The sequence below is a fragment of the Macrotis lagotis genome, chromosome 8 (assembly GCF_037893015.1).
Source record: "Macrotis lagotis isolate mMagLag1 chromosome 8, bilby.v1.9.chrom.fasta, whole genome shotgun sequence".
NCBI lineage: Eukaryota > Metazoa > Chordata > Mammalia > Peramelemorphia > Peramelidae > Macrotis > Macrotis lagotis.
Window position 1 is genome coordinate 97,685,709 of NC_133665.1, and position 24,864 is coordinate 97,710,572.

The window sequence follows — 24,864 nt, forward strand, 5'->3', positions numbered from 1 at the left end:
GAGACAACATGGGAGAATTGAATGCTGGAGAATCAGTGTTAAAACCTTGCCTCTGATACATCCTACCTGTGGGATATTGGCTCCCAGTTTCCTCCTCTGTAAAATAAGGAGACTGAACTAGATGGATTTTCTTTAATGTCCCTTCTACAATCCTAGGAATTCAAGCTCTAAAAAAGCAGTTAAATTTTAGGAAATTTGAAAACAGTCAGGTCTCATTTATTCTCAGGATGCCATGCTAGCAAATATTAAGTCTGGTCATTAAAAACTCAATTCTGGAAATGAGAATTTCTATGAGTACTGATTTATCATTATACTTCCCCAGTCAGATGCCAAAGACTTCATTAATATCCACCTTCTGGTGGCAGTAGGTAATTTATTTACTACCACTAGTACCAGCAGGAGTTATTAATGTTTAAAATACCTGGACAGATCCTATTTTCTTAGTGAGTTATTCTGTCAACAAAAAGGCAGCGGGTATCTAGTAGCTTCACTAGCCTCCACCCATTTTGTAACAGGTTACAAATAATCATTTATCAAGAATCTCATTTCTTCCTCTGGAGCATTTAAGTCGGTGGCTTAAGAAGTGTGGAGGCTGTAACCAAAGTGCATGTTTGACTGTGGGAGCTGCTTTACAGAGGAATAATCAATAAGGGGAGTTCTGTTTAGATCTAACTAGAAAGAGAGAGAGAGAGAGAGAGAGAGAGAGAGAGAGAGAGAGAGAGAGAGAGATGTTCAGTTCCGGCTGTCTCAGTTAATGAGAGGTGAAAGCCAGAAGGAATCTAGGGTAGGGTGAGAAGCATGGAGATGGGGAGAAGGTACTTCAAACATGTAGTAGGATGCTTAGATGAAGGAAGTAGGGATAGGTAATATGGAGCAGAAATATGAGAATTTTCTTCAAATACTTAGAAGTCTAGTGAGAAGTAGTGTGGTCTAGTGGCAAGAGCATTGGACTTAGAATCAGGAACTGGGTTCAGTAAAGCCATTCAATTCAAGCAAGGGAGCATGGGGATACTGTGGGAGATTTTCATTCACTAGATTAGATAACTTCCAAGTTTCCCTCCAACTCTAGGATTCTCTGAGTATAGTAGATCAGGACTGTCCAACCTTACTTTTTTAAGTTTTTACTGAAACAATAGACACTATATTTTAATTTGCTATTTTAGTGAGAGTTTTGTGGTAGCTCAGCTTCGTTTACTAAAGCATTTGGCAAAACCACAGGGGGCTGTATAAATAGCACTGAGGGCTGTGCAGGCCACATTTTGGACAGCCCTATAGTAGATCATAGAAAGGGAAGCTCATATTTCTACAGCACTTTTAAGGTTAATAATATTTCTCACAGAAGCTCTGTGGGGCACACAGCACAAATATTATCATTCCCATTTTTTGAAAGAGAAAATTCAGCCTCAGAAAGCTCACAGACTTGCCCAGGATTCTGTGATTGACCACCCTTCAAGATTATCATAGAAGAGGAGGGCAATAAGGTGGTGTAGTAAACAAGAGTACATAGAGTACTGGTCCTGGAGTCAGGGGGTCCTACGTTCAGATCTGGCTAGCTGCAGAACCCTGGGCAAATCACTTAACCCTGGTTTCCTCCAAAATAAATATAAAAAAAAAAATGATTATTAAAAGCACAATGTAAATCAAGAAATCAATGATTAGCTTCACATATGTATACTTGAGATGGAATGCTGGCAAAAATCACTGGAATTAGGTGTGGAAAATAGGAACTTACAGGTGAGTCTGGGACATCCTCCTCCTGGGCAAAAGAGCTGTTGAAAGCTCTGAATGTCTCACTCTTTTGCTTGTGCTTTTCAATGGTGGCAAGAATGACCTGAAATCAAAATATAAACCTAGCATGTGTCAAACTTAGTCCTCAAGAATAGCATTCAGTACCTCAAGGCTTTATGCACTTTATGCATGCAATTTGTTATTACCCTATAGAATGAGGACATATATTATTACCTCAGTACAAAGAAGCTTGCTTACTCCAATTTTAAGCATGATCTGTACTCTATGCTAGGAAATGTATATTGCTTCAGCCCAAAAATGTATATTGCTTCATCCCAAAGGGAGAGCATACTATACTGCTCCTCTCAGTCTCCTTCTGGGTCTGAGTTCCGTGGCAGAGGAGAATCAAAATTGGGTAATCCCAGAGATGCCATTGGCACTGATTAGATGCAGCTTGTGAAATCAGAATCAATTCTGTACTCTGTAGAGATTATGTGTATACTATTCAGGCCTTTTGTTTTATATTCTCTCTCTCTCTTGTGGACTCCCTCTCCTTATCTTCTCCCAGATCAGAGGATCTTAAGGGTTAAGCCCTGATTGGCCACCTCAACTAGTTAGGAAGTGGCAGAGCCAGGACTTAAATCTGGATCTCCTGATTCCCAGCCTGGCATTCTTTCTATGATTTTATGCTGCCTCTAAAAGGCAGAGTGCCAAACAGGTAATAAATAACAGAGATGGAATGATGAGTCAGTCTTTGAACTTCAAATCCTCCGTTCCTTTTGCTATAGTCTAACACCTCTCAAATGCAGACAGAGGACATCTTAGGGAGTCTAGATGAGGAGGATGACTGGACTCCTACTGTCTTGTGGCCAATCTTCTAGGGAAGGGAAGATGGAAGGAGGCAATGCATAGAGCTAAACTACTTTTCTGTCTTGCTCCTACACAAGGGAAGATGTCTCTTTTTCTTCCAACACAGAAATCTTTGGTTTTCTTTGACACATATATGCAGTCTTCATGTTACTCTTTACAGTCTAAGAAATGAAGTAGATGATGTTTCCTTGTATTTTAAGTAATCAAAATCAGGTAACCACAGAGTTACCATTGGCACTGATTGGATGCAGCTTGTGAAACCAGAATTAATTCTGTACTCTGCAGGGATTGTGTATATACTATTCAGGACTGTTGCTTTATATTCTCTTTCTTTCTCTCTGTCTCTGTGTTTCTCTCTCTCTCTCCCCCTCCCCTTTCTACCAAGAGAAGCAGTATGGCATAGCAGGAAGAAAATTAAGATTCACATGAGGATGTCTGGTCTAAAGTCCCAGATCTGTCACTTGCTGGAAATGTAAGCTTGGCCAATATCTTCCTCTCCTTTGCCTGTTTATCTATAAAATATTATAGAATCTAAATGATTTCTAAATGTCTTTGCCAGCAGATACTCTATGACTACCTTTTAGCCATATCTGTGTACTCCATCTAAGAAGCATGGGAAGAAAAAAAGGAAAAATTGTTGCTTGCTAGCATTTCGCTGAGGGAAGATGATAATAATGATTGCCTGAAGTGAGATATAAAAAAAGCCAGTGGAGTTCAATGGTAATATGTTCTCTATTTTCATAGACATTATTTGAGGACCAAGGTATATGGAGAGAGCTCAAAGTAAAGGAATAGAATCTTAACAGTTAATAATCCAAGAGTTTTAGCATTTCCAAGGTTTCAATATTTCTATTTTTTAATACATTGCCAGTATCATTAAATTCAAGTATGATGTCCAAGGAGAACTGGTCAATGAATCCCAAGCAGAAAAACAAAGAATTCAATGGCCAAGTGAAAATACTATTTCTATTCTGTGTTTCTTTTCATTTTATTATAGTATTTTTGTGGCTCCTCTTAAAGATTCTATTTTTATATAGACCCTAGGTCCTGGGAAGATGATGAGAGTATCTGATTTAGGTTCCTACCTTTGGAAAGTCTAGTGAGTGGGGAAAAATGAATTAACATCAGAAGACTTGAGTTCTAGTCTCGTCTCTACCCCTAGCTCGGGCAATAATCTCACTTCTCTAGGCTTTTATTCCTTCCTCTGTAAAATTGGGTCTACCTCAGATCCAGATGTAACTAAACCATCATAGGCAGATGTTTCCTGGCCTGGTGTCAACACTTGTTAGGAATGTAGAATAACATCCCTGGGGGGCCTATCATTATTTAAACACTGTCTCAAGTAGATCTTTTTTTTTGTGTGTTTAGCCAAACTATTTTTGTACAACTTAATCCCATTTCCTCTTATGGAGAAAGAGATTAACTGGTAATTAGACTTAATGCTATTAACAAGCAAATTTCTGGAAGTTTTCCAAGAAAATATGATGGCATGAACTAGTAGGGATATCATTTATCTCTCCTTACTCAATTCCCAGGGCTTGAGAGTCACTTCAAAGTCTGGCCTTCCCAGTGTTTATAGAAGTAATTCCACATGTCCTGCTCCTGCCCAAATCCCAAATGGCAGGAATAAGATTAATTAGAGATGGAATAATTTTGATATTATTAAACATATATGAAGAATATAAAATATTAACCTCAATCCATTCTTTCTTTTCCTCTTCTGTCCTGTAAAAAAAGAAAAAAAAAAAGGCATTTGCTATTTCCTCTTTTGATATAAATTCAAATAACCATACTGTTTTGAGATCTTGATAGTTTTTCTCATCAGGTAATTCATTTCACTCTCTTACTACCTGCATTGTAAAAAAACCTCACTATTCACTACTGACAGTTGAAAATAATTGCTAAAATACTCACTACTGACATTTGAAAATAATTGTTAAAATTGATAAATCATTGCTAGAATTTAGCATTAGTTTGTTATGTAAGTTCTCTACTTCATTAATACAAATACATGTTTGACTGTAAAATGCTCTAACTTAATCCTAATTGGAGTTTCTAACTTAATTACATTCACTGTTTTTTTATTGAGCTTAATTATTTTAAATTTAATACCAAAAACAAAATGACTCTCACAACCCCACAATAAAGTTCTATATTATTTCAAAGAGGATTTCTATATCATAAAATATTGCAGAGCAAACTCAGGTCATACCTTGTTTGCAGGTCCAGTGACCTCTTTTTTCCTGTTATTGTAAATGTATGAGTTGCATTCGTCTTGGCAATTTCCTGTACCTTAAAAAAAACAAACCCAAACTCTGTCATTTTTAACATGTCTTCTAACCACAGCCTTAATCTGCTAAAACTTAAAAAACTGATACTAGGAAAATAAACTACATGAAAAATGTTAAAATAGAAAGTCAGAAATAAAGAGTAATTATTTTCTTTATCAAACAAGCATACTAGTCCCATCATATACTAAAAACAAATATACTAATCCATATATATGTATACACACATATCTCTGAATAAAAATTAGATTTTTCACTCAAATATTTCACAAACTCTCAAACTATCCTGTGATATCAGCAGTACAGATATTTCCTCCAGTGTCAGAGATGGTAAACCAAAGTCAGTTCATCTCATTTGGTTCTTTTCTTTTCATTTTTTAAATTTATTTACACATTACTAAAATAGTCTTCTTGTAAGAATGAACATAATATTCCCTCCCCCCACAAAAATAGAAAAAAAAAACAACTCTAGAGAAATAAAGTGAAAGAAAGAGGGAAAAAAACTGTGCTTCAGTCTGTGTTCCAATAACATCAGCTCTGTCTCTGGGGTGGATTACATTCTTTATCATAAATCCATCAGAGAAGTTACTTCCATATATTTCCACAGTTGCTGTTACTGCTTTTAATTCCCTCCATCCATTTCTCCCTACTACCAATTATTATATTTTCTCTCTCCCTTTACTCTGTCCTTTTTCAAAAGTGTGCTGTGGGACAGCCAAGTGGCATCGCGGATAGAGCACTGGGCTTGGGGCCAAGGGGCCTCAAAGTCTACATTCCCACCCCAGAGCCTCAACAACCGTGGTCCCAGACAGGTCACCTAATCCCACCACTTTATAAAAAGTAAAAAAGAACATGTTGTATCTGACTAGCCTCTCCCATGATCTACCCTCTCCTCTATCCCCTATATTCCCCCTCCCTTCCCCCATCCCCTTTCTCCCATCCCCTTTCTCTCCTTTTTCTTCTAGATTCCTATGCCCTATTAAGTATATTTCTGATGAGAAATGAAGGCTCCCTCAATCCCCCTCACCTTCCCCCCTTCCATACCATTGCAAAAGCTATTTCTTGACTCTTTTACATGAAATATTTTAGTTTATTCTACCTCTCCTTTCCTTTCTCCCAGTACATTTCCTTTTCACCTATGGACTCCATTTTTACAATATATTATACCTTCAAATTTGACTCTCTCCTGTGTCTCAACTATAAAAGCTCCTTCTAACTGCTCTAATAAATGAGAAGGTTCATATAAGTATTATCTGTATCATCTTCCCATGCAGGAATACATGTAGTTCATCATCATTAAGTCCCTCATAATTAATCCTTCTCATCCACCCCTCTATGCTTCATCTGAGTCCTGTACTTGAAGGTCAAACTTTCTATTCAGCTCTGGTTGTTTCAACAGGAACATTTGAAATTTCCTTGTTTCACTGAAAGTCCATTTTTTTCCCCCTGGAAGAGGATGTTTGGTTTTGCTGGGCAGTTGATTCTCAGTTGCATTCCAAGCTCTTTTGCCTTCTAGAATATCATATTCCAAGCCCTATGAGCTCTTAATGTGGATGCTGCTAAATCCTATGTGATCCTGACTGCAGCTCCAAAATATTTGAATTGTGTCCTTCTGGCTGCTTGTAATATTTTCTTTTTGACTTGGGAGTTCTGAAACTTGGCTATAATATTCCTAGGGGTAATTTTTTTTTTTGGATTTCTTTGAAGAGGAGTTCAGTGGATTCTCTCAATTTCTATTTTTCCTTCTGCTTCTAGGATATCAGGGTAATTATCCTGTGGAAATTTTTTGAAAATGAAGTCAAGGCCCATTTTCCTGATCATGACTTTCAGGTAGCCCAATAATTATTAAATTTTCTCTCCTGGATCTGTTTTCCAGATAGGTTGTTTTTTTTTTCAATAAGGTATTTCACGTCTTCTAGTTTTTCATTCTTTTGATATTGTTTTATTGTGTCTTAATTCTTCACAAAGTCATCAGCTTCCTTTAGCTCTATTCTACATTTGAAGGATTTGTTTTCTTCAGAGATCTTTTTTATCTTCTTTTTCATCTGACCAATTCTGCTTTTTAAGGTATTTTTCTCCTCACTAGCTTTTTGAACTGTTTTTTCCATTTGACCTAAACTAGTTTTTAGTATGTTATTATTTTCTTCAGCATTTTTTGGGATCTCCTTCACTAAATTGTTGACTTGGTTTTCATGTTTTTCCTGCATCTCCCTCATTTCTCTTCCCAATTTTTTCCTCTACCTCCCTTACTTGGTTTTTCAAAATCTTTTGTGAGCTCTGAAATAGCTTGAGCCCAACTTCTCTATTTCTTGGAGGATTTAGATGGAGAAGCTGGAACTTTCTTATCTTCTCATCCTCCATGAGACCAACGTAATTATCTATGGTCAGATTTCTTTATTTTCTGTTTACTCATTTTCCCAGCCTGTGCCTGGTTTTGGGGTGCTTCCTGAGCTTTTGAGTATTATTGGAAAGCCCCTGCAAGGACCTCAGTTCCTTCAAGGTCTTATGGAATGCTCTGACTGCTCTCCTGCCTGTGCTCTGGTCTGTGGATGACCACAAGCACATCCATGTGGGGAAAGTACCTGCTCTATGGAACTGGGGGCCAAGACTATGACCAGGGTCTGAATATGGACAAAGTTCCAGAGTCCTGTCCCAGGCCAGAGGAGAGACCTCCACAGTCTTCTCCCCCACCCTCTTTACCTTCCATGGGCTGAGTGCTCTAGAAGCAGCTGCCAGGCAGCTCCCTGCTGGGAAGCTCTGCAGGCCTGCATCCGTTTCTTGGGATCTGGGCTGCGCTGAGGGCCATGCTAGTTCTCACTCATTTTGGCAGATGATAATGATGACAGCAGATGACCTGCTGATCTTCCAAGTTATGCTTGGTGTTTTCATGGGTTGGCAGGTCAGGAAACTGCTTATGCTGCTGGGAGCCAATGCTCCTTGGGACCTAAGTGTCCAGATATACAGTGGGCTGTTCCTGGAAAACTGGAGCTCCTTTGCTCCAGTGCAATATTTTTGGGTCCTCATTTGGTTCTTAACCACATTCTTCCATAAGTTGATCACAGACAATCCACCCAGTTCCAAGTGACTTCTTTAAGTTCTCTTGCTATTGTAAATATGAATGGTACATGTGAACTGAAATCAATTATCTTATACTTTCTTCACATGCTCATACCTTTCCTTTTTTAAAAAATTTGTTGCTGCCTTATGTTTACTCTTGTATCATATTCATTTCTGATGCTGCTTTTCTCCCTTCTTCCCTGACCTTGTTCTCACTTATTTGTCCCTCACTCTGTTCTTCCTCCATGTTTGTAATATGGCAGAGTCTGCTCTTGTATATCATTCCCCTTTCTATTAGAAAAGCCTCATTTTCAACCATTTGGAAACTTATAACCATACAAGTGAAAGACTGGTTACTATTTTTTTGAAAATATTATTTTTCCTTCTATTCTTATGTCCTTGCTTACACTGTTCCCAGTGTCCACAATGCCTTCCTTATGCTCATCTCTGTTCAAGTAAGGTTTAGCACAGAGTCTGCCTCTTCCATGAAGAATTCCATGATCCTTTTAGGTGGAAATGATTTTTCCCTTCTTCCTTTCCTAAACTCCTATACCATTTCTTACAAGGGTATACTGTGTTAAACACTATGCCAGGTACTGGGATGCAAAGGTGAAAAAAATGACAGAATTCTCTCAAGGAATTTAAAGATTAGTAGGGAGATGAATATATACATGAGTGAGAATATGATAATTGCTTAGGAGAGATAAAAATAGACTAGTCTGAGGGATCCAGAAAGGGAGGGATCACTTCTAACTAAGAACAATCAATAAAGATTTCAATGAGGAAATGGTAAAATAAGTTGAGCCTTGAAGGAGGGAAGCATTAATTAATCAATTAGCATATATATATATATATATGTATATATATATGTATATTACAGGTCTCTCTGGGCCAGACCCTAGCTAGGTGCTAGGGATATGAAAAAAGGCAAAAGACATTTCCTGCCCTCAAGGAGCTCATAATCTAACAGAAGAGATAACAAATATATACAAGCAAGTTTATATAAATAAATAATAAATAATTAACAGAGCTAAGGCATTAGAATCAAGATAGGCTGGAAAAAGGGGCGGCTAGGTGGTGTAATGGATAAAGCACTGGCCCTGGAGTCAGGAGTACCTGGGTTCAAGTCCAGTCTAAGACACTTAATAATTACCTAGCTGTGTGGCCTTGGGCAAGCCACTTAACCCTGTTTGCCTTGAAAAAAACCTAAAAAAAAAAAGATAGGCTGGGAAAGGCTTCTAGTATAAAATAGGATTTCAGCAGGTCTTGAAGGAAATAAGGGCCAAGAGGCAGAGATATGAAGGGAGAGTATTCTAGTCACAATGAAAGCCTAAGAAAATATCTGGAACCAAGAGATGGAATGTCTTCTTTTTGGAACAGCAAGGAAGCCAGTGTTACTGGATCAAAGAGTATGCAGGGTACCACTACAGTGGTCCAAGTGTCAAAGGAGAGAAGAGGGCATACTTTAAAGTTGTTGCCAAGGTGAAATCTATAGGCCTGAGCAACAGATTGGCTATGAGAATGAGAGATAGTGTTTGAATTGAAGGTGAATATTTAGGTTGGGAGTTTGAGGAATTAGAAAGATAGTGCTGTACTTTACAGTAATAGGAAAGGTAGAAGGGGAGACAAATTTTGAGAAAGACAATGAGTTTAACTTTGTACATGATGAGTTTATGATGTCTATCTACCAGATAGTCCTTGAGATGTCTGAAAGGCAGCTGGAGATGGTCTGGAGATCAGTGGAGAGGTTGGGGCAAGACTATATTTGATGGTTCAGCAAAGGACACTGAGGAATGGTCAGATAAGTTGAACCATGAGAGAGTGTTGTCCAAAAAACTAGAGAGAAGAGTGCATCAAAAAGAGAAGGTGATCATCAGTATTAAAGACTACAGAGAATTGAGGAAAATTAGGATTGAGAAAAGACCACTGGATTTTGAAACTAAAAGACACTAACAACATTGAAGGGAGAAGTTTTTGTGGAATGATAAGGCCAGAAGTTAGCATAAGTAAGAAATTAAGAAGAGAGGGATAAGAGAGAGGGAAAGCACCTCAGTTAAGTCACAAAGAGTAGAAGAGAAATGGAATTGCAGAGATGGAAGGATCAAATGAGGATTTTGTTAAGGATAAGCATATTTGTAGGCAGTAGAAAATAAACCAATTAGAGAGGGAGAGATTGAAAAGAAAATGATCAATAGGTAAAGTGGGATTTTTTGTAGAGAAGTAGTTCAAGAAGAATTAAATTTGTTCTTTTCCTTTCCAGACTAGTTTCACATTAATTCCTATTACAGACTCAGTTTTGTAGTTAAATTAGACCAAAAAGTTCTTCTCTATTTACTACTCTTTTTTTGTACCTATTCTAACCCACTGATTTATTACTCTATTTCTTAACCAGTACCAGGTAGTTTTGATGACTGTCACTTTATAATAAAGTTTTAGATCTGATACAGTTAGGCCATCTTCCTTTGCATTTTTTAAATCAATTTCCTTGATATTCTTGACCTTTTGTTGCCCCAAATGAATTTAGTTAGTATTTTTCCTAGTTCTGTAAAATAGTTTTTTAGGAGTTTGATTGGTATGGCACTGAATGATTCATTTCATTAGGGTAGAATTGTCATTTTTATTATATTAGCTCACTCTAACCATGAACAATAGATATTTTTCTCAATGTTTAGATCTGACTGTGTGAAAAGTATTTTGTAATTGTGTTCATATAGTTTCTGGGTTTGTCTTGGGAGGTAGATTCCCAATTATTGTGGATTGTCTACAGTTACTTTAAATGGAATTTCTCTTTTTATCTCTTGGCCTTTATTGTTCATATATAGAAATGCTAATTATTTACGTGGATTTATTTTATATCCTGCTACTTTGCTGAAGTTGCTCATTGTTTCAAGTATTTTTAGTTGATTTTCTAGGGTTCTTTAAGTATACCATCATACCATCTGCAAAGAGTAAAATAGTTTTGCTTTCTCATTGTTAATTCTAATTCCATTTCTTTTTTTCCTTCTCTTATTCCTAAGTTAACATTTCTAATATTATATTGAATAATAGTGTTGATAATGGGCATCCTTGTTTTTCCCCCTGATCTTACTGGAAATTATCCTAGTTTATTCCCATTACATATAATGCTTGTTGATAGTTTTAGATAGGCACTGCTTATTATTTTAAGGAAAACTGCATTTATTCCTATATTCTCTAGTGATTTTCATATGTATGGATACTGTATTTTGTCAAAGGCTTTTTTCAGCATCTTTTAAGAGAATTGTGCTTTCTATTAGTTTTGTTATTGATACATTCAATTATGTGGAATGTTTTCCTGATATTGAATCATTTCTGATTATGGTGTATTATCCTAGTAATAACTTGTTGTAATCTCTTTGTTAAAATTTTATTTAATATTTTTGCATCAATGTTCATTAGGGAGATTGGTCTATAATTTTCTTCATCTGTTTTGGTTTTTCCTGGTTTAGGTTCAAAACTATTCTCTAAATTCATCCTGCCTCCTTTGGTGTCACTATGCAGAGATGGTATAGGAGTTTAGCAAAGGAAGAAAGGAGAAGTCATTACCACCTAAAAGGAACATGGAAGAATTCATGAAAGAGGCAGCATCTATGCATGGTGAACAATTGAAGGTTTGAGGGTCAGGAAGTGACATAAACAGTTCTGAGCATTAAGAAGTCAGTTTTGTGACAGTCAGTTTTGTGAAAAATTGTATAGGGGAAAGGAAAGGGAAAAAAAAGTCAGTTAGGAGGATAATTTTGATTATATTAAATTAAAAAGGTTTTACACAAACAAAACCAATGCAAGCAAGATTAGAAGGAAAGTAAAAAGTTAGGAAACAATTTTTGTAGCAAGAATCTCTGATAAGGCCTCATTTCTCAAATATATAGATAACAGTCAAATTTATAAGAATATATTGATACATTGATAAATGGTCAAAGGATATGAACAGTTTTCAGACTAAGAAATCAAATTTATTTCTGATCATATTAAAAAATGTTCTAAATCACTATTGATTAGAGAAATTCAAATTAAAACACTTCTGAGGAACCACCTCACACCTACCAGATTTCAGAAAAGGAACATGAAAAATGTTGAATGGGATATGGGAACACTCAGATACTAATGCACTATTGGTGGAGTTGTAAACTGATCCAACCATTCTGGAGAGCAATATGGAACTGTACACAAAAAAAGCAATCAAATCATGCATGTCCTTTGATCTAGTAACATCTTTATGAGGTCTATATCCCAAAAAGATCCACAAAAAAGGGAAAGGGACTTATTTATACAAAAATATTTATAGCAGCTCTTTTCGTAATGGCAAAGAACTGGAAAATTGAGGGTATGCTCATGGCTGAATAAGTTGTAGTATGTGATTGTGATGAAATACTATGCCATTAGAAATGATGAGCAGGTTGTTTTCAGAAAAACTTGGGAAGATTTATGCAAACTCATGCAAAGTGAAATGAGAAGATCTAGGAGAATATTGCATATAATTATAGCAATATTTTATGATAATCAATTGTGAATGACTTAATTATTCTCAACTATACAATGATCCAAGATAATTTCAAAGGGCTCATGATGAAAATTGCTATCCATATCCAGAGAAAGAACTTATGGAATCTGAAGGCAGATCAAAGCATATTATTTTTCATTTTCTTTTTTTGCATATTTTCCCCCCTTTTGGTTTGTTTTTTCTTTCACAACATGACAGAGTACAGTTTATATGTGTACTGATTATGTGATTTCCTCTAGCAATTTAAGACTAAGAGTAGATTGCTATAAATACTCTTGCACAAATAGATCTAGTTTTCTTTTTTATTATTGCCCCAAAGTGGTTGAAGGTGGCCTATTTCAAGAGAAGGAATTATTCCATAATGGGATACAACCAGTTACTGATCATATTACTCTCTGAAAAGATAATACTAATCTGGATTTCCAGTTTAGCAAATATGAGGTATTACCATGTGGTTGTTTCAATTTGTATTTCTTTAGTTATTAGAGAGGTTAAACCTCTTTCAAGTGTCTATTTTCTACTGTGATTCTTCTTTTACCAACCATCTGGTTTTTTTCACCACTATTAGTTACCATTATTATCACAGAATTACAGAATATTATAATCAGAAAAAGCTTCTAGAGGTCATTTGGTTCCTTCTGTTTGAGGCAGGATTACACCTAAATCAAGCTAATCTTATTTGATTTTGTAGTTTTAAAGAATTCCTGAAAAGGAGATTCCAAAAATCCTTAGCCATTGAATTCTGGAAGCAACAATACTTACACTATTGGAAAATTAGAAACTAATTCTCTTTTATCATGACTAAATTTAACATGATGACACATACAATATATAACATTCATCTTGAGAATGTTTGAGCATAACGAATGAAGAAACAGAGAAAGAAAATAAATCAATCTGGACCCAGAATTAGGGCAAATTACTTTAAAACAGGGCAGGTTGAAGCGGCTATTTGATGGAATCTGTGATATTGATGTCACTTTAATGTTTTTGTATTACATTTCTTTGTATTATTATTATTCAGTCTTCCCTATCTTTCCATTTGAAACCTCCTGAAATAAACACTTGAAGGAAGAGACTAGTTTCAAATTGGAATTTTTTTTTTTTTTTTAGGTTTTTGCAAGGCAAATGGGGTTAAGTGGCTTGCCCAAGGCCACACAGCTAGGTAAGTATTTTTGAACCCAGGTACTCCTGACTCCAGGGCCGATACTTTATCCACAGGGCCGGTGCTTTATCCACTGTGCCACCTAGCCGCCCCTCTGTGCCACCTAGTTGCCCCTTGAGACTAGTTTCTCTATTTTTTTTAGTTTACATTTGTTTTGAAAGTGCATTTGCGATGTTTAACTGCTGTACCAGACTGTATAGACAACAAAGCACTCCAAGTTTCAGAAGTTACAGAAAGTGATCATTTTCAGATTTCCTTTCTTCTAGTTAATTCTGTTGCCTACCTCAAAGGATAAGGGACAAAGAGGTAAAACAAGGCCACCAACCTGCAAGCCAGCTATGTCCATCTTCTCACGAACACTGAACTTTTGACCGATGAGTCTCAATTTGGGCACACAATATAACAGCATACTATTAAACTGAAAAACAGAAATAGATGTGATGATAAGGAAGTGCAGATTATATATGAGGATAAGAAATGGAAGGGAATTAGGAATTATTGACTCTACTCTCTTTGCACAGATGCAAAAACTGGGACCCAGTGAAATGAAGTGACTAGCCTCACTGTCACAAAGTCAATTAGTAGAAGAGTATGAACTACAGTTTAAGTCCCCTGATTTCCTGTCCCTCATATCTAATAGAATCCTGACTTTGGAATCAGCAAAGACTTGGATTCAAAACCTTGGATTCTGACCCTTGCCGTGTGACTACAAAACCCTCTTTCATCCTCATCTGTCCCTGTAGTAGCTACCTTGCAGAGTTGTAGGCATCAGAAGACATAAGGCATGCCAAGCACTGAGTATGACTTAAAGTGCTGTGTCAGTCAGGTATTTATTCCTTACAGATAAAGCAGACCTTAAATTAGGAAAGTTATAAAGAGCAGTATTCAACAAGAAGTGTTCTGTATATAGGAAGCATCTGCATTTAGAAGTGAGGACTGTAAAGGCAGGAAGAGCAAATGTTTTAAGAAGTGAGAAGAGCAAAAGAAAAGGACACCAAGGCAAATTTGTAGAGAAGGACAAACAACTGAAAGTGTGGATAGTAAAAATCCTCTCAGAATGAAATCAACAGCATGCAGTGATTGTTTTCAGATAGAAACTCAGTATAGAGAGAGAGACAAATAAGATAGAGATGGAACTGGCCCTGTTTTCATTTTTTTAGGGAACTTGTTGGTTCCTACTAATGCAGGATGGCACTTTCTCTACCAATTATAGATTGGTAATATATAATATATAATATATAGATTATAGATTTAAATAGTAAAAGGTTAGGTGATGTGCTCAAATCAATCACAGCCACTAGGTGTCAGACCTTGAACCTAGGTCTTCTTGGATCCCAAGAGGCTTTAGACCACACTGCCTAGAACTCAGTTTATGAAACATATCCTCAGACTAATGAAATAAGGAAGCAGAAGCTCTTGAGAGGGAATGATTTTCATAAGGTCAGTCATAGGTCTGGCAAACAACAATTGGTCCTCAAACCTAGCTTGTCTAGCTCCAAGACCAGGACTCTTGTAACCAAGCTGCTTACCATGCCAAATACTACAAACAGTAAGTCACTGTTTGTCCTTCATTCTTTTTTTTTTTGCAAGGCATTGGGGTCAAGTGGCTTGCCCAAGGCCACACAGCTAGGTAATTAAGTGTCTGAGGCCCAAGTTGAACTTGGGTACTCCTGACTCCAGGGCCGGTGCTCTATCCACTGCGCCATCTAGCTGCCTCCTGTCATTCATTCTTGAAGAAACTATGTCATAAGGGAGGTGATGCCTTAACATGCATTGCATCTGAATTGGATTTGAGTGAGGGGTTGCTGTTCAAAGTCACCAATCTTACTTTTTCCTCTGACATCATCAGATGTGAATCAGAAAAACTGGAGATGGTTCTGAATACAAAGCAATTAGGATTAAGTGACTTGCCCAAGGTCACACAGCTAGTAAGTGTCCAAGCTGGATTTGAACCTGAACTCATCTGATGTTCTATCCACTAGCTGTCCCTGGGGCACTGATGCTATTCTAAGGAAAATAGTGGTCAGAGAATAAAAGGAAAATAGTGGTCAGATAATCATTAATGAAGTATGTAGTTTGAGGGCTGATGGGAAAGGGTTATAGAAAAGTACAGAGAAACAAATTGAAATGTTAACAAAGAATTTCAAGCAGTTAGAATATAGATGGATACCAAGAAAGAAAGAAGGACTGTGTCTCATGGGGTAGAGATGTGATTAAAGACTAAAATCTGAGTATATTTCCTGCTGGTCCAGGTGCAGCAGTCTCTGTTGAGCTAGAAGATCTATGAGACTGACTGAACTGGAAGCATCCCTTGGGGGTGAGGAGGGAGAAGATCAACTTTGTAATTCTCCCAGTTTCTGGGAGCTCCTGGTGAGGATCAACACCTTCTGTGCAACTTGGAATCTAAGAAAGTTGCCTGTCCAGGGCCAGACAGTCAGTTTCCTCCACAATGCTCCTCCATAAAGGCAACTAGTACATTGTAAAGAGGACTTTGCTTAAGGACACGAACATCTGCTAGATATGTTTTCCTTGCTCCACTTCCAATTCATCTTTCACATGGCTAACTGATGCACTGTGTTTAGGCATATGTCTAGTAAGTTTCTCCTTTGTTAAAACATATCTAATGATACCTTATAATCTTCTAGACAAAATTTAAACTTCTTTATCTGTTTTTTTTTAGTTTTTTTTTTTTTTTTTTGCAAGGCAATGGGGTTAAGTGGCTTGCCCAAGGCCACACAGCTAGGTAATTATTAAGTGTCTGGGACCAGATTTGAACCCAGGTACTCCTGACTCCAGGGCTGGTGCTTTATCCACTGTGCCACCTAGCTGCCCCAACTTCTTTATCTGTTAATCAAGACCCTAGGCAAAATGAAATTTTGGAAACATTCTAAACTTACATTATTTTCCATTTTACATTCTAAGAGCCTAAGAGAGCAACTTTCTCACATTCTGGGGTGGTCTGTTTATTCCCTGGAAGAGGATTGGGGCCTCCCTGTCCATGGTGACACTGCCTCCCATACCCTCATATTTTGCTTCCTGGTCTTCCTATAGTACTTAATACAGCCCACCATGACTTGCTACTTTAACCAACAACTCCTGTGGTGATGAGAGCTGTATTGCCTGGGAGCTGGGCTGCCTGCAAGCATGATGGGACAACACCACTGGTTGGAGGGTCCTCTGTGTTGCCATCATCTCCCACAAGTGTGTCAAGTGATGGCTATATATGGAACAGTGCCTGAAGAAAGCAGATTAAAGATCTAATTTACAACTCACCAGAAACAAGTACCTATCTTGAGCAGTGCCATTCTTTGCAGATAGCTTCTGGATATGGCCTTCTTTAATAAGTTCATTTGCAGGATTAACAATATCTTCTTCTCCTCCTAAACGCTCATATACCTCCAAGAGTTTGTGCATCTTTTCCTGAAAGAGAAGAAAAACTGAGCTAGAGGCAAGACAGAAAAAAAGATCTTGTTTCTTCTTGTCTGTTGTGGACCAAGTACATTTGGAAAATTATCCACCTGAGACCAACCTGCAGATCAGGAAGCAATACAGATACAAACAGTCCCTGAAAAATAGGTATGAAAGGAACCTCAGAGACTAACTAGTCCCATAATTTAATTTGGCAAAAAGGGGCAACAAAAGGGGAAAATTATAATTATGTGCGTGTCTGTGTACATATAAAAATATGTATACACACACACGAAACTTTTTGCACATCTAGAGAACATGTCTTGTTATGTTGCTCTCTTTACAAAAAATTCAGTAACATTCTATAAATCTTCCAAGAAAAGTTTAAACTTCTTTTCATGGAATTCAAGGCCCTCCACAATATGGTATCATACCTGCTTTCCAGCCTTATTTCATATTATGCCCCACCACTCATACCATACTCCAGTTCTAAAGATGCACCATAGTCTCCTGGCTTATAATGTTATTAATATCTGGAACATCCTCCCTACTTACCTTATCTAATTCCTACCTATCCTAAAGGGCCCAATTCAAATGCCACCTTTTCCTGGAAGTCTTCCCTGATTCCACTGGGAGAAGCATTCTTTCTCTTTGTAGTGTACTTTGCACCACTCAAAAAATCTTGTAACCTTGTACATTAAAGTTATCTATATCATGTCTCAGTTTTTATAAGACTATAATCTCAATGAACAACTTTGCTCTATATACGGTAATCAGTTAATAAATGAATGATTGCAAACAATTCTTCTTGACACATTAGTCATTTAACCAGCACTTTTTTCCTGCTTCAAATAAGTTCTGAAAAAAAAAAACCCATAACCCCCAATTCTTACTTTCTAATATCAGAACATAAAACAACACATTCTCTCTAGAGAATTGGGCAAAGAAAAACCTTTTTCTACCTCCCATGCCACTTCTAAAGTAATTAATTTTATTTATTTTACATTGTACAACAATCTTGTTGTGAAAGTAATCATAAACCCCCTCCCCACCCAAAAGGATAAGAAAACTCAACAATAGTGAGAGAGGAAAAAAAAAAGTACTTCAGTCTATGTTCAGATTCCAATGGCTCTGTCTCTGGGATGAGTTGCCTTCTTTATCATAAGTCCACCAAAAAAGTTGCTTCAATATTTTTCTCACAGTTGCTATTACTGTCTATATTTCCCTCCACCCTATTCCTTCCCACTCACATTTTTTCTATTCTCTCTCTCCTTTCACCCTGTCCAGGCTCTCTTCTATCACCTATTCCCCGCCCCCCTTTCCTCCCCCTGTTCCTCCTTATTCCATCCCTTTTGTCTAGGGTAAGATAGATTTTTTTTCTCTATACCCTATTAAGTGTGTATATTATTTCCTCTCTGAGACATTTCTGATGAGAATGAAGGCAAACTCATTCTCCCTCGCTTTTCCCCATTCCACTCAATTGTAAAAGCTTCCTCTTGACTGCTATGTGAAATATCATAGCACTTTCTTCCTCTCCTTTCCCTTCCAGGACTTTCCTTTATCACCTATTGACTCCATCTTTTTACTATATTATACAATCATATTCAGCTCCTTCCTGTGCCTTGTCTATATATGCTCCTTTTAACTGTTGTTATGAATGAGAAAGTTCATATGCATTAGCGATATCTTCTTCCCATGCAGGAATACAAACAGTTCAACATCATTAAGTTCCTCATAGTTAGTCCTTCTCATCCACCTCCTCTATGGTTCATCTGAGTCCTGTACTTGGAGATCAAACTTTCTGTTCAGCTCTGGTTATTTCAATAGGAAAGTTTTAAAGTACCCTGTTTCATGGAAAGTCCATCTTTTCCCCTTAAAGAGGATGTTCAGTTTTGCTGGGTAGCTGATTCTTGATGGTAAACCAAGATCTTTTGCCTTCGAGAATATCATATTCCAAGCCCCATGAGCCCTTAATATAGATGCTGCCAGATCCTGTAATCTGACTATAGAGTCATGGTAGTTGAATTGTTTGTTTCTGGCAGCTTTTAGTGTTTTCTCTTTGACTTGGGAGTTGCAGAATTTAGTTATATTATTCCAGGAAGTTTTTCTTTTGGGATCTCTTTCAGGAAGTGATCAGTGAATTTACTCAATTTCTATTTTACTCTCTGCTTCTAGATTCTCAAGGCAATTTTGTTGCATTATTTCTTAAAAAATGAAGTCTGGGCTCTTTTCCTGGTCATGACTTTCAGGGAGCCCAATAATTTTTAAATTATCTTTTTTGGATCTGTTTTCAAGGTCAGTTGTTTTACCAATGAGCTATTTCACATTTTCTTCTAATATATTTTTTTTGGTACAGTTTTATTTCTTCTTGCATTCTTGCAAAGTCATCAGCTTCCTTAGTTCCAGTCTGCATTTGAAGGAGTTATTTTCTTCAGAGAGCTCCCCCCCACTTTTCTAGCTGGCCAATTCTGTTTTTTAAGACATTCTTCTCCTCATTTGCTATTTGTGTTGCTTTTTCCATTTGGCCTAAATTGGTTTTTTTTTTAAGGTTTTTTGCAAGGCAAACAGGGTTAAGTGGCTTGCCCAAGGCCACATGGCTAGGTAATTATTAAGTGTCTGAGACCGGATTTGAACCCAGGTACTCCTGACTCCAGGGCTGGTGCTTTATCCACTACGCCACCTAGCCGCCCCTAAATTGTTTTTTAATATTTTCTTCAGTATTTTTTGTATTTCTTTCACCAAGTTGCTGACTTTTCATGATTTTTCTGCATTGCTCTCATTTCTCCTCCCAATTTTTCCTCTACCTCACTTAATTGCCTTTCAAAGTCTTTTTTGAGCTCATCCATAGCCTGAACCCATTGTCTATTTCTCTTGGAGGTTTTGGATACAGAAGTTTCAATTTTGTCATCATCTGAGTAAATATTTTGATCCTCCATGGAACCAAAGCAATTTTCTATGGTCTAATTTTGTTTTTCTGTTGTTTGCTCATTTCTTCAGCTAATGACTGATTTACCACACTTCCATGGCTTTGGGGGGGCTTTTGAGACAACCCACATGGATTTTAATTCATCCAAGGCTTTGATTGTTCTCTTGCCTATGTTCAGGCCCTCCCCTCTGCCCTGGAGCTGTGAGCCTCCCTGGGACCCAGACTGTAACCTGGATCTGAGTGTGGGCAAATAGCTGAGTCCTGCCCCAGGGAGAGCAGAGAGACCTCTGTAGTTCCCCCCCAACCCACCCACCATCTATGGACTGAGAGCTCTAGAAGTGCTGGGTGGCTCCTGTTCCAGGTTCTCACTGCAGGGCTGCTCAGAGGCTGGAGGTTTGCTCCACACTCACTCTGGTATGGCAGAGTTCTCTCACCACCTCTTCCAGCTGTTCCCAATGATTAAACTGCCCCCTCTCCATGGACCCAGGCATCCAGCCTGGCTGTGCTATGCTGCAGCTGCATTGTAGCTTTTTCCAACCCCCAGTCCTAGTGGAACAGACCTGTCCCGGAAATCTTCTAAGTTGTCTTGAACTGGGAAATTATATCACTCAATCTTTCTGTGGATTCTGCCCTTCTAGATTTTGACTAGAGTCATAATTTGATGGCTTTTGGAGTTTTAGGGGAAATATGTTTCCGGCAATTCTTGCCTTCATGCCAACATCTTGGCTCTGCCCTACCCCATGCCACTTCCAGTAGAGGAATCATTGACTGTAAGGAATTTTCACAACTTTTGGTGGGGGGGACACTAAGAAGTATCCCTTTGATTAATCAATCTCTAACTCACTTTAAAAAAAGTACACTCCTGTTAGTTAAGTTATCTAGGATACACCCCCAAAATCTGTGCTCTGTGTCCCTTTCAACTCTGTCATGAGTGGAAACAGTCTACAGAGATATCGTCCCTGACCCCTGACCAGCAAAGTCTTCCTCTAAGGGAAGCTACATAGTATGGAGCAGTTAAGAGCACTGAATTTGTAGTGAAAGATCCTATGTTCAGTTCTGGCTCTGAAACATGCATGACCTTAGGTGCTTACTTTCCCAGGGTCTCAGTTTACTCAATAGTAAAAGAGATTGGATTAGATGATTTTAAAAGCTATCCTCTACTTCTAAATCTCATGATCCAGTAGGCTCCATGTACAGTCTTCTTCACTACCTAACTGTCAGCAATCAAATTCTTCCTAAAGCAAGATACAACTGATGATTCTTTAACATCTCGGTCTTTTCTTGATGACCTGGAGCTGGGGATGTACAGATTAAGCTTAACTCATTTGTCAGTTATCATAGTTATAAGGGGCAAATACCACTGAGTTTCCAAGAACCTTTTCAATATGTTGCTATATGAACTGTGGCTTGTCCACCAGGACTAAGTGTTTATTTTCAGGAAGTTACTGATCACCATTTAGTGCAGCTTCTCTAGGCTAAATGGGAATATAGGCTAAAAAGTCATGTTTTATAGACAACAAAACTATTCAGTGAGAAACCCACCTCAATGACATGTATCAAATGTGAAAACAAGGAACAGAAGATAATCCCAGGTCTCAAAGAGTCTCTAACTAATAGCTAATGTGATCCCAAATGATATGGAGGTAAAGGATATTTCACAATTGAGCAACCTCAGTCCATATTCAAATAATTGATGTAAAACCATCCCACTGTTGATTTATTTCTAGTACTAAGTGTTAGGGAAAGCTCTAATTCAATGTCTTTAACTATTAATCTGTACTAGCCCTGTTCTACAGCTGGTCTGGGTTTTGGGTAGAGTCCTTTTATGTCTTGTGAGGAAGACAGACAAGCCCTATGTGATTCCTTGAAGAGCCACTCCTGCTATTTTGAAATTCAATTCCCTTGTATTCCATATTTTATGTTAAAATCTTACCCCTTACTCCTGTTTTAGTCAGATTCATGCATCCTTTCTCCCTTAAGAGAGACATAAGTTCTCATAAACTCAGAATTGGAAAGGACTTAAAAGATCACCTCATACTTAAACTACAATCCCTCTATAACTTCTCCAGTGAGTGATCACCTTTGTTTGAGGCCTCTAGTGAGGAAAAATCCATAGGTGATCCATTCCATTTTTTAGACAGTTCTAATGGTTAGAAAATTACTTATATGAAACCTAAATATCCCCCTCTAATTTGCTTTCATTGCTCTTAATTCTCCCCTCTGGAGCCAAGGGGAATAAATCTAATCCCTTTCTAATATAATAATACTTTAAATATTTTATGATAATTATCGTGTTCCCTCTAGGTCTTCTCTTTTATAGGTCACATGAGATTAGAGATAATGTATGCCTACTAAGGACTATATAAATGTCAGCTATTATCTTTTTTGTTTTACAAGGCTTCAAAATTTTATTTATTTATTTATTTTGAATTTTACAATTTCTCCCTAATCTCGCTTCCCTCCCCCCACCCCCACCCCCCCCAGATGGCAGTCTGTTCCTCTTTACAAGAATTTTTTAAATCAATCTTTCCCCATCTACTATGCCTCTCTAAAAAAAAAAGTCTTCAATACATACCTACATAATCCAGCAAAACAAATTCCCACATTAGCTATGTTCAAAAATGTGTATCTTTTCCTACATTTAAAATTCATCATCTATTTCAAGAGGTGAATGTATGTTTAATCTTCATTTTCTTTTGGACTTATGGTTTATCTTTGATTGCATTGATCAGAGCTCTAAAATATTTCAAAAATTTTTTTCTGTGTTATCATTGTAGAAATTGTTTCCTACTTCAGCCTACTTTGCATCAGTTCATAAAAGTCTTCCAAGTTTCCTCTGAAACTATCTATTTCATCATTTCTTATGATTATTTCTTATAATTGTTTAGTCATTCTCTAATAGGATGACAAGTCCCATTTTCCAGTTTTTGGCTAGCATAAAAAGAATTTGTTTCTTTACATCAAGCTTAATTGTATCTCTGCAACATCCAAACCCTGTTCTCTGTTCTACTCTATGGATACAGGCTGAGCAATTCCAATCACTCTTCCACATCACAGCTTTTTAGATATTTCAAGGCAATAATCATGGTCACCTATCCAACCTCTCTCCCCTTCCTCTACGCTAAATATCACCAATTCCTACTAAGAGAAAACAAACTTACAAAGAGACAAATATTTTCTAGTTATACATCCAATAGATAAAAATATTTGACTTGGAGAAGAGTCTCTCTTAGGTGCTCTCTCCAAAATATTTCAAAAACCTTAAAAATTATGACTCTAAATTTTTGAGAGACAGAACCCACAGAAAGATCCAGTGAGGCAACTCTCCAGCCCAAGGTAACCTGGAAAATAGTGGAAAAACTCTGTTCCACGGGGTTGGACGGACAACCATCAGAGAGAAGAACTTCAGTCTCCTGAGAATAGCCCCAGGGTGCCTGGGAGCAGTAGCTCCCAGCAGCAGAAGTAATTTCCTGACCTGCACCCTCGGTAGGACCAAGTACAACTTGGAAGATCAGCAGGGAGACCTCTGCCAGAGCAAGGGTGAAACCATAGCACTCAAGTGCAGTCTTGGCAGCCCAGATCCAGGAAATGAAAGCAGAACAGTGGAGTTGCCCAGTAGGAGCCTCCAGGCAGCTGCGCTCTGAGTGCTCAGCCCTCCTGAAGGTAAGGGAGTGGAAAGAAACTGCTGAGGTCTATCCTCTGTCTCTGGATCAGGACTCTGGGGCTCTGACCACATTTATATCCTGGTCACAAGTCTAGACTCTCCATAGAGGAGGGACTCCCCCACAGCCCCATGGCAAAGGGGTGAGCTTATGGTCATTCACAGACCAGGAGAGCAGTCAGAGCCTCACACACTGAAGTCCTTTTAGGGGTGTCCCAATAATACTCAAAAGTTCAGGAAGCAACCTAAAACCAAGCACAGACTGGGGAAATGAGTAAACAGAAAAAAAAAAGGAACCTGACTATAGACAATTACTTTGGACCTATGGAGGACAAAAATACTCAATCTGAAGATGAGAAAGTTCAAGCTTCTTCCTCTAAAGACTCCAAGAAATATAGAAGTTGGGCTCAGGCTATGACAGAGCTCAAAAAAGATTTTGAAAATCAAGTAAGGGAAATAGAAGAAAAATTGGAAAAAGAAATGAGAGAGATGCAGGAAAAACATGAAAACGAAGTCAACAGCTTAGTCAAGGAGATCCAAAAAAATGCTAAAGAAAATAACATGTTAACAACCAGCTTAGGTCAAATGGATAAAACAGTTCAAAAAGTTATTGAGGAAAAGAATGCTTTAAAAAGAACTGACCAGATGGAAAAGGAGATAAGAAAGCTCTCTGAGGAAACAAATTCTTCAGATATAGAATGGAGCTAAAGGAAGCTGATGAGAAATCAAGATACAATAGTTGAACACCAAAAGAATGAAAAATTAGAAGAAAATGTGTAATATCTCATTGAAAAAACAACTGATCTGGAAAACAGATTCAGGAAAGATAATTTAAAATTATTGGATACCTGAAAGTTATGATCAGGAAAAGAGCCTTGAGCTCATTTTTAAAGAATTCCTATAGGAAAATTGCCCTGATATCCTGGAAGCAGAGGGTAAAATAGAAATTGTGAGAATACACCGATCTCCCCCGGAAAGAGATCCAAAAAAACCCCCAGAAATATTATAGCCAAGTTCCAGAACTCCCAAGTCAAAGAGAAAATCTTACAAGCAGCCAGAAGGACACAATTCAAATATCATAGAGTTACAGTCAGGATCACACAGGACTTAGTAGCAACTACATTAAGGGTATATAGGATTTGGAATATGATATTCCAGAAGGCAAAAAAAAGAGCTTGGAATGCAACCAAGAGTCAACTACCCAGCAAAACTGAACATCCTCCACCAGGGGAAAAGAAGGAC

The 24,864-nt window shown here is 37.6% G+C and overlaps 1 protein-coding gene across 1 annotated transcript in view; it reads right to left on the reverse strand.

The window, feature by feature from the left end:
* Positions 1-24,864, reverse strand: part of FGD3 (FYVE, RhoGEF and PH domain containing 3) — a 212,711-nt gene that overhangs the window by 25,762 nt on the left and 162,085 nt on the right. Inside the window, exons 10-14 of the mRNA XM_074197689.1 lie at positions 16,901-17,047; positions 13,953-14,045; positions 4,811-4,890; positions 4,293-4,323; positions 1,733-1,831 (exon numbers count right to left, since the gene is read on the reverse strand). Coding sequence (XP_074053790.1) covers positions 1,733-1,831; positions 4,293-4,323; positions 4,811-4,890; positions 13,953-14,045; positions 16,901-17,047 — 450 coding nt within the window. The remainder of the gene's footprint in view (positions 1-1,732; positions 1,832-4,292; positions 4,324-4,810; positions 4,891-13,952; positions 14,046-16,900; positions 17,048-24,864) is intronic.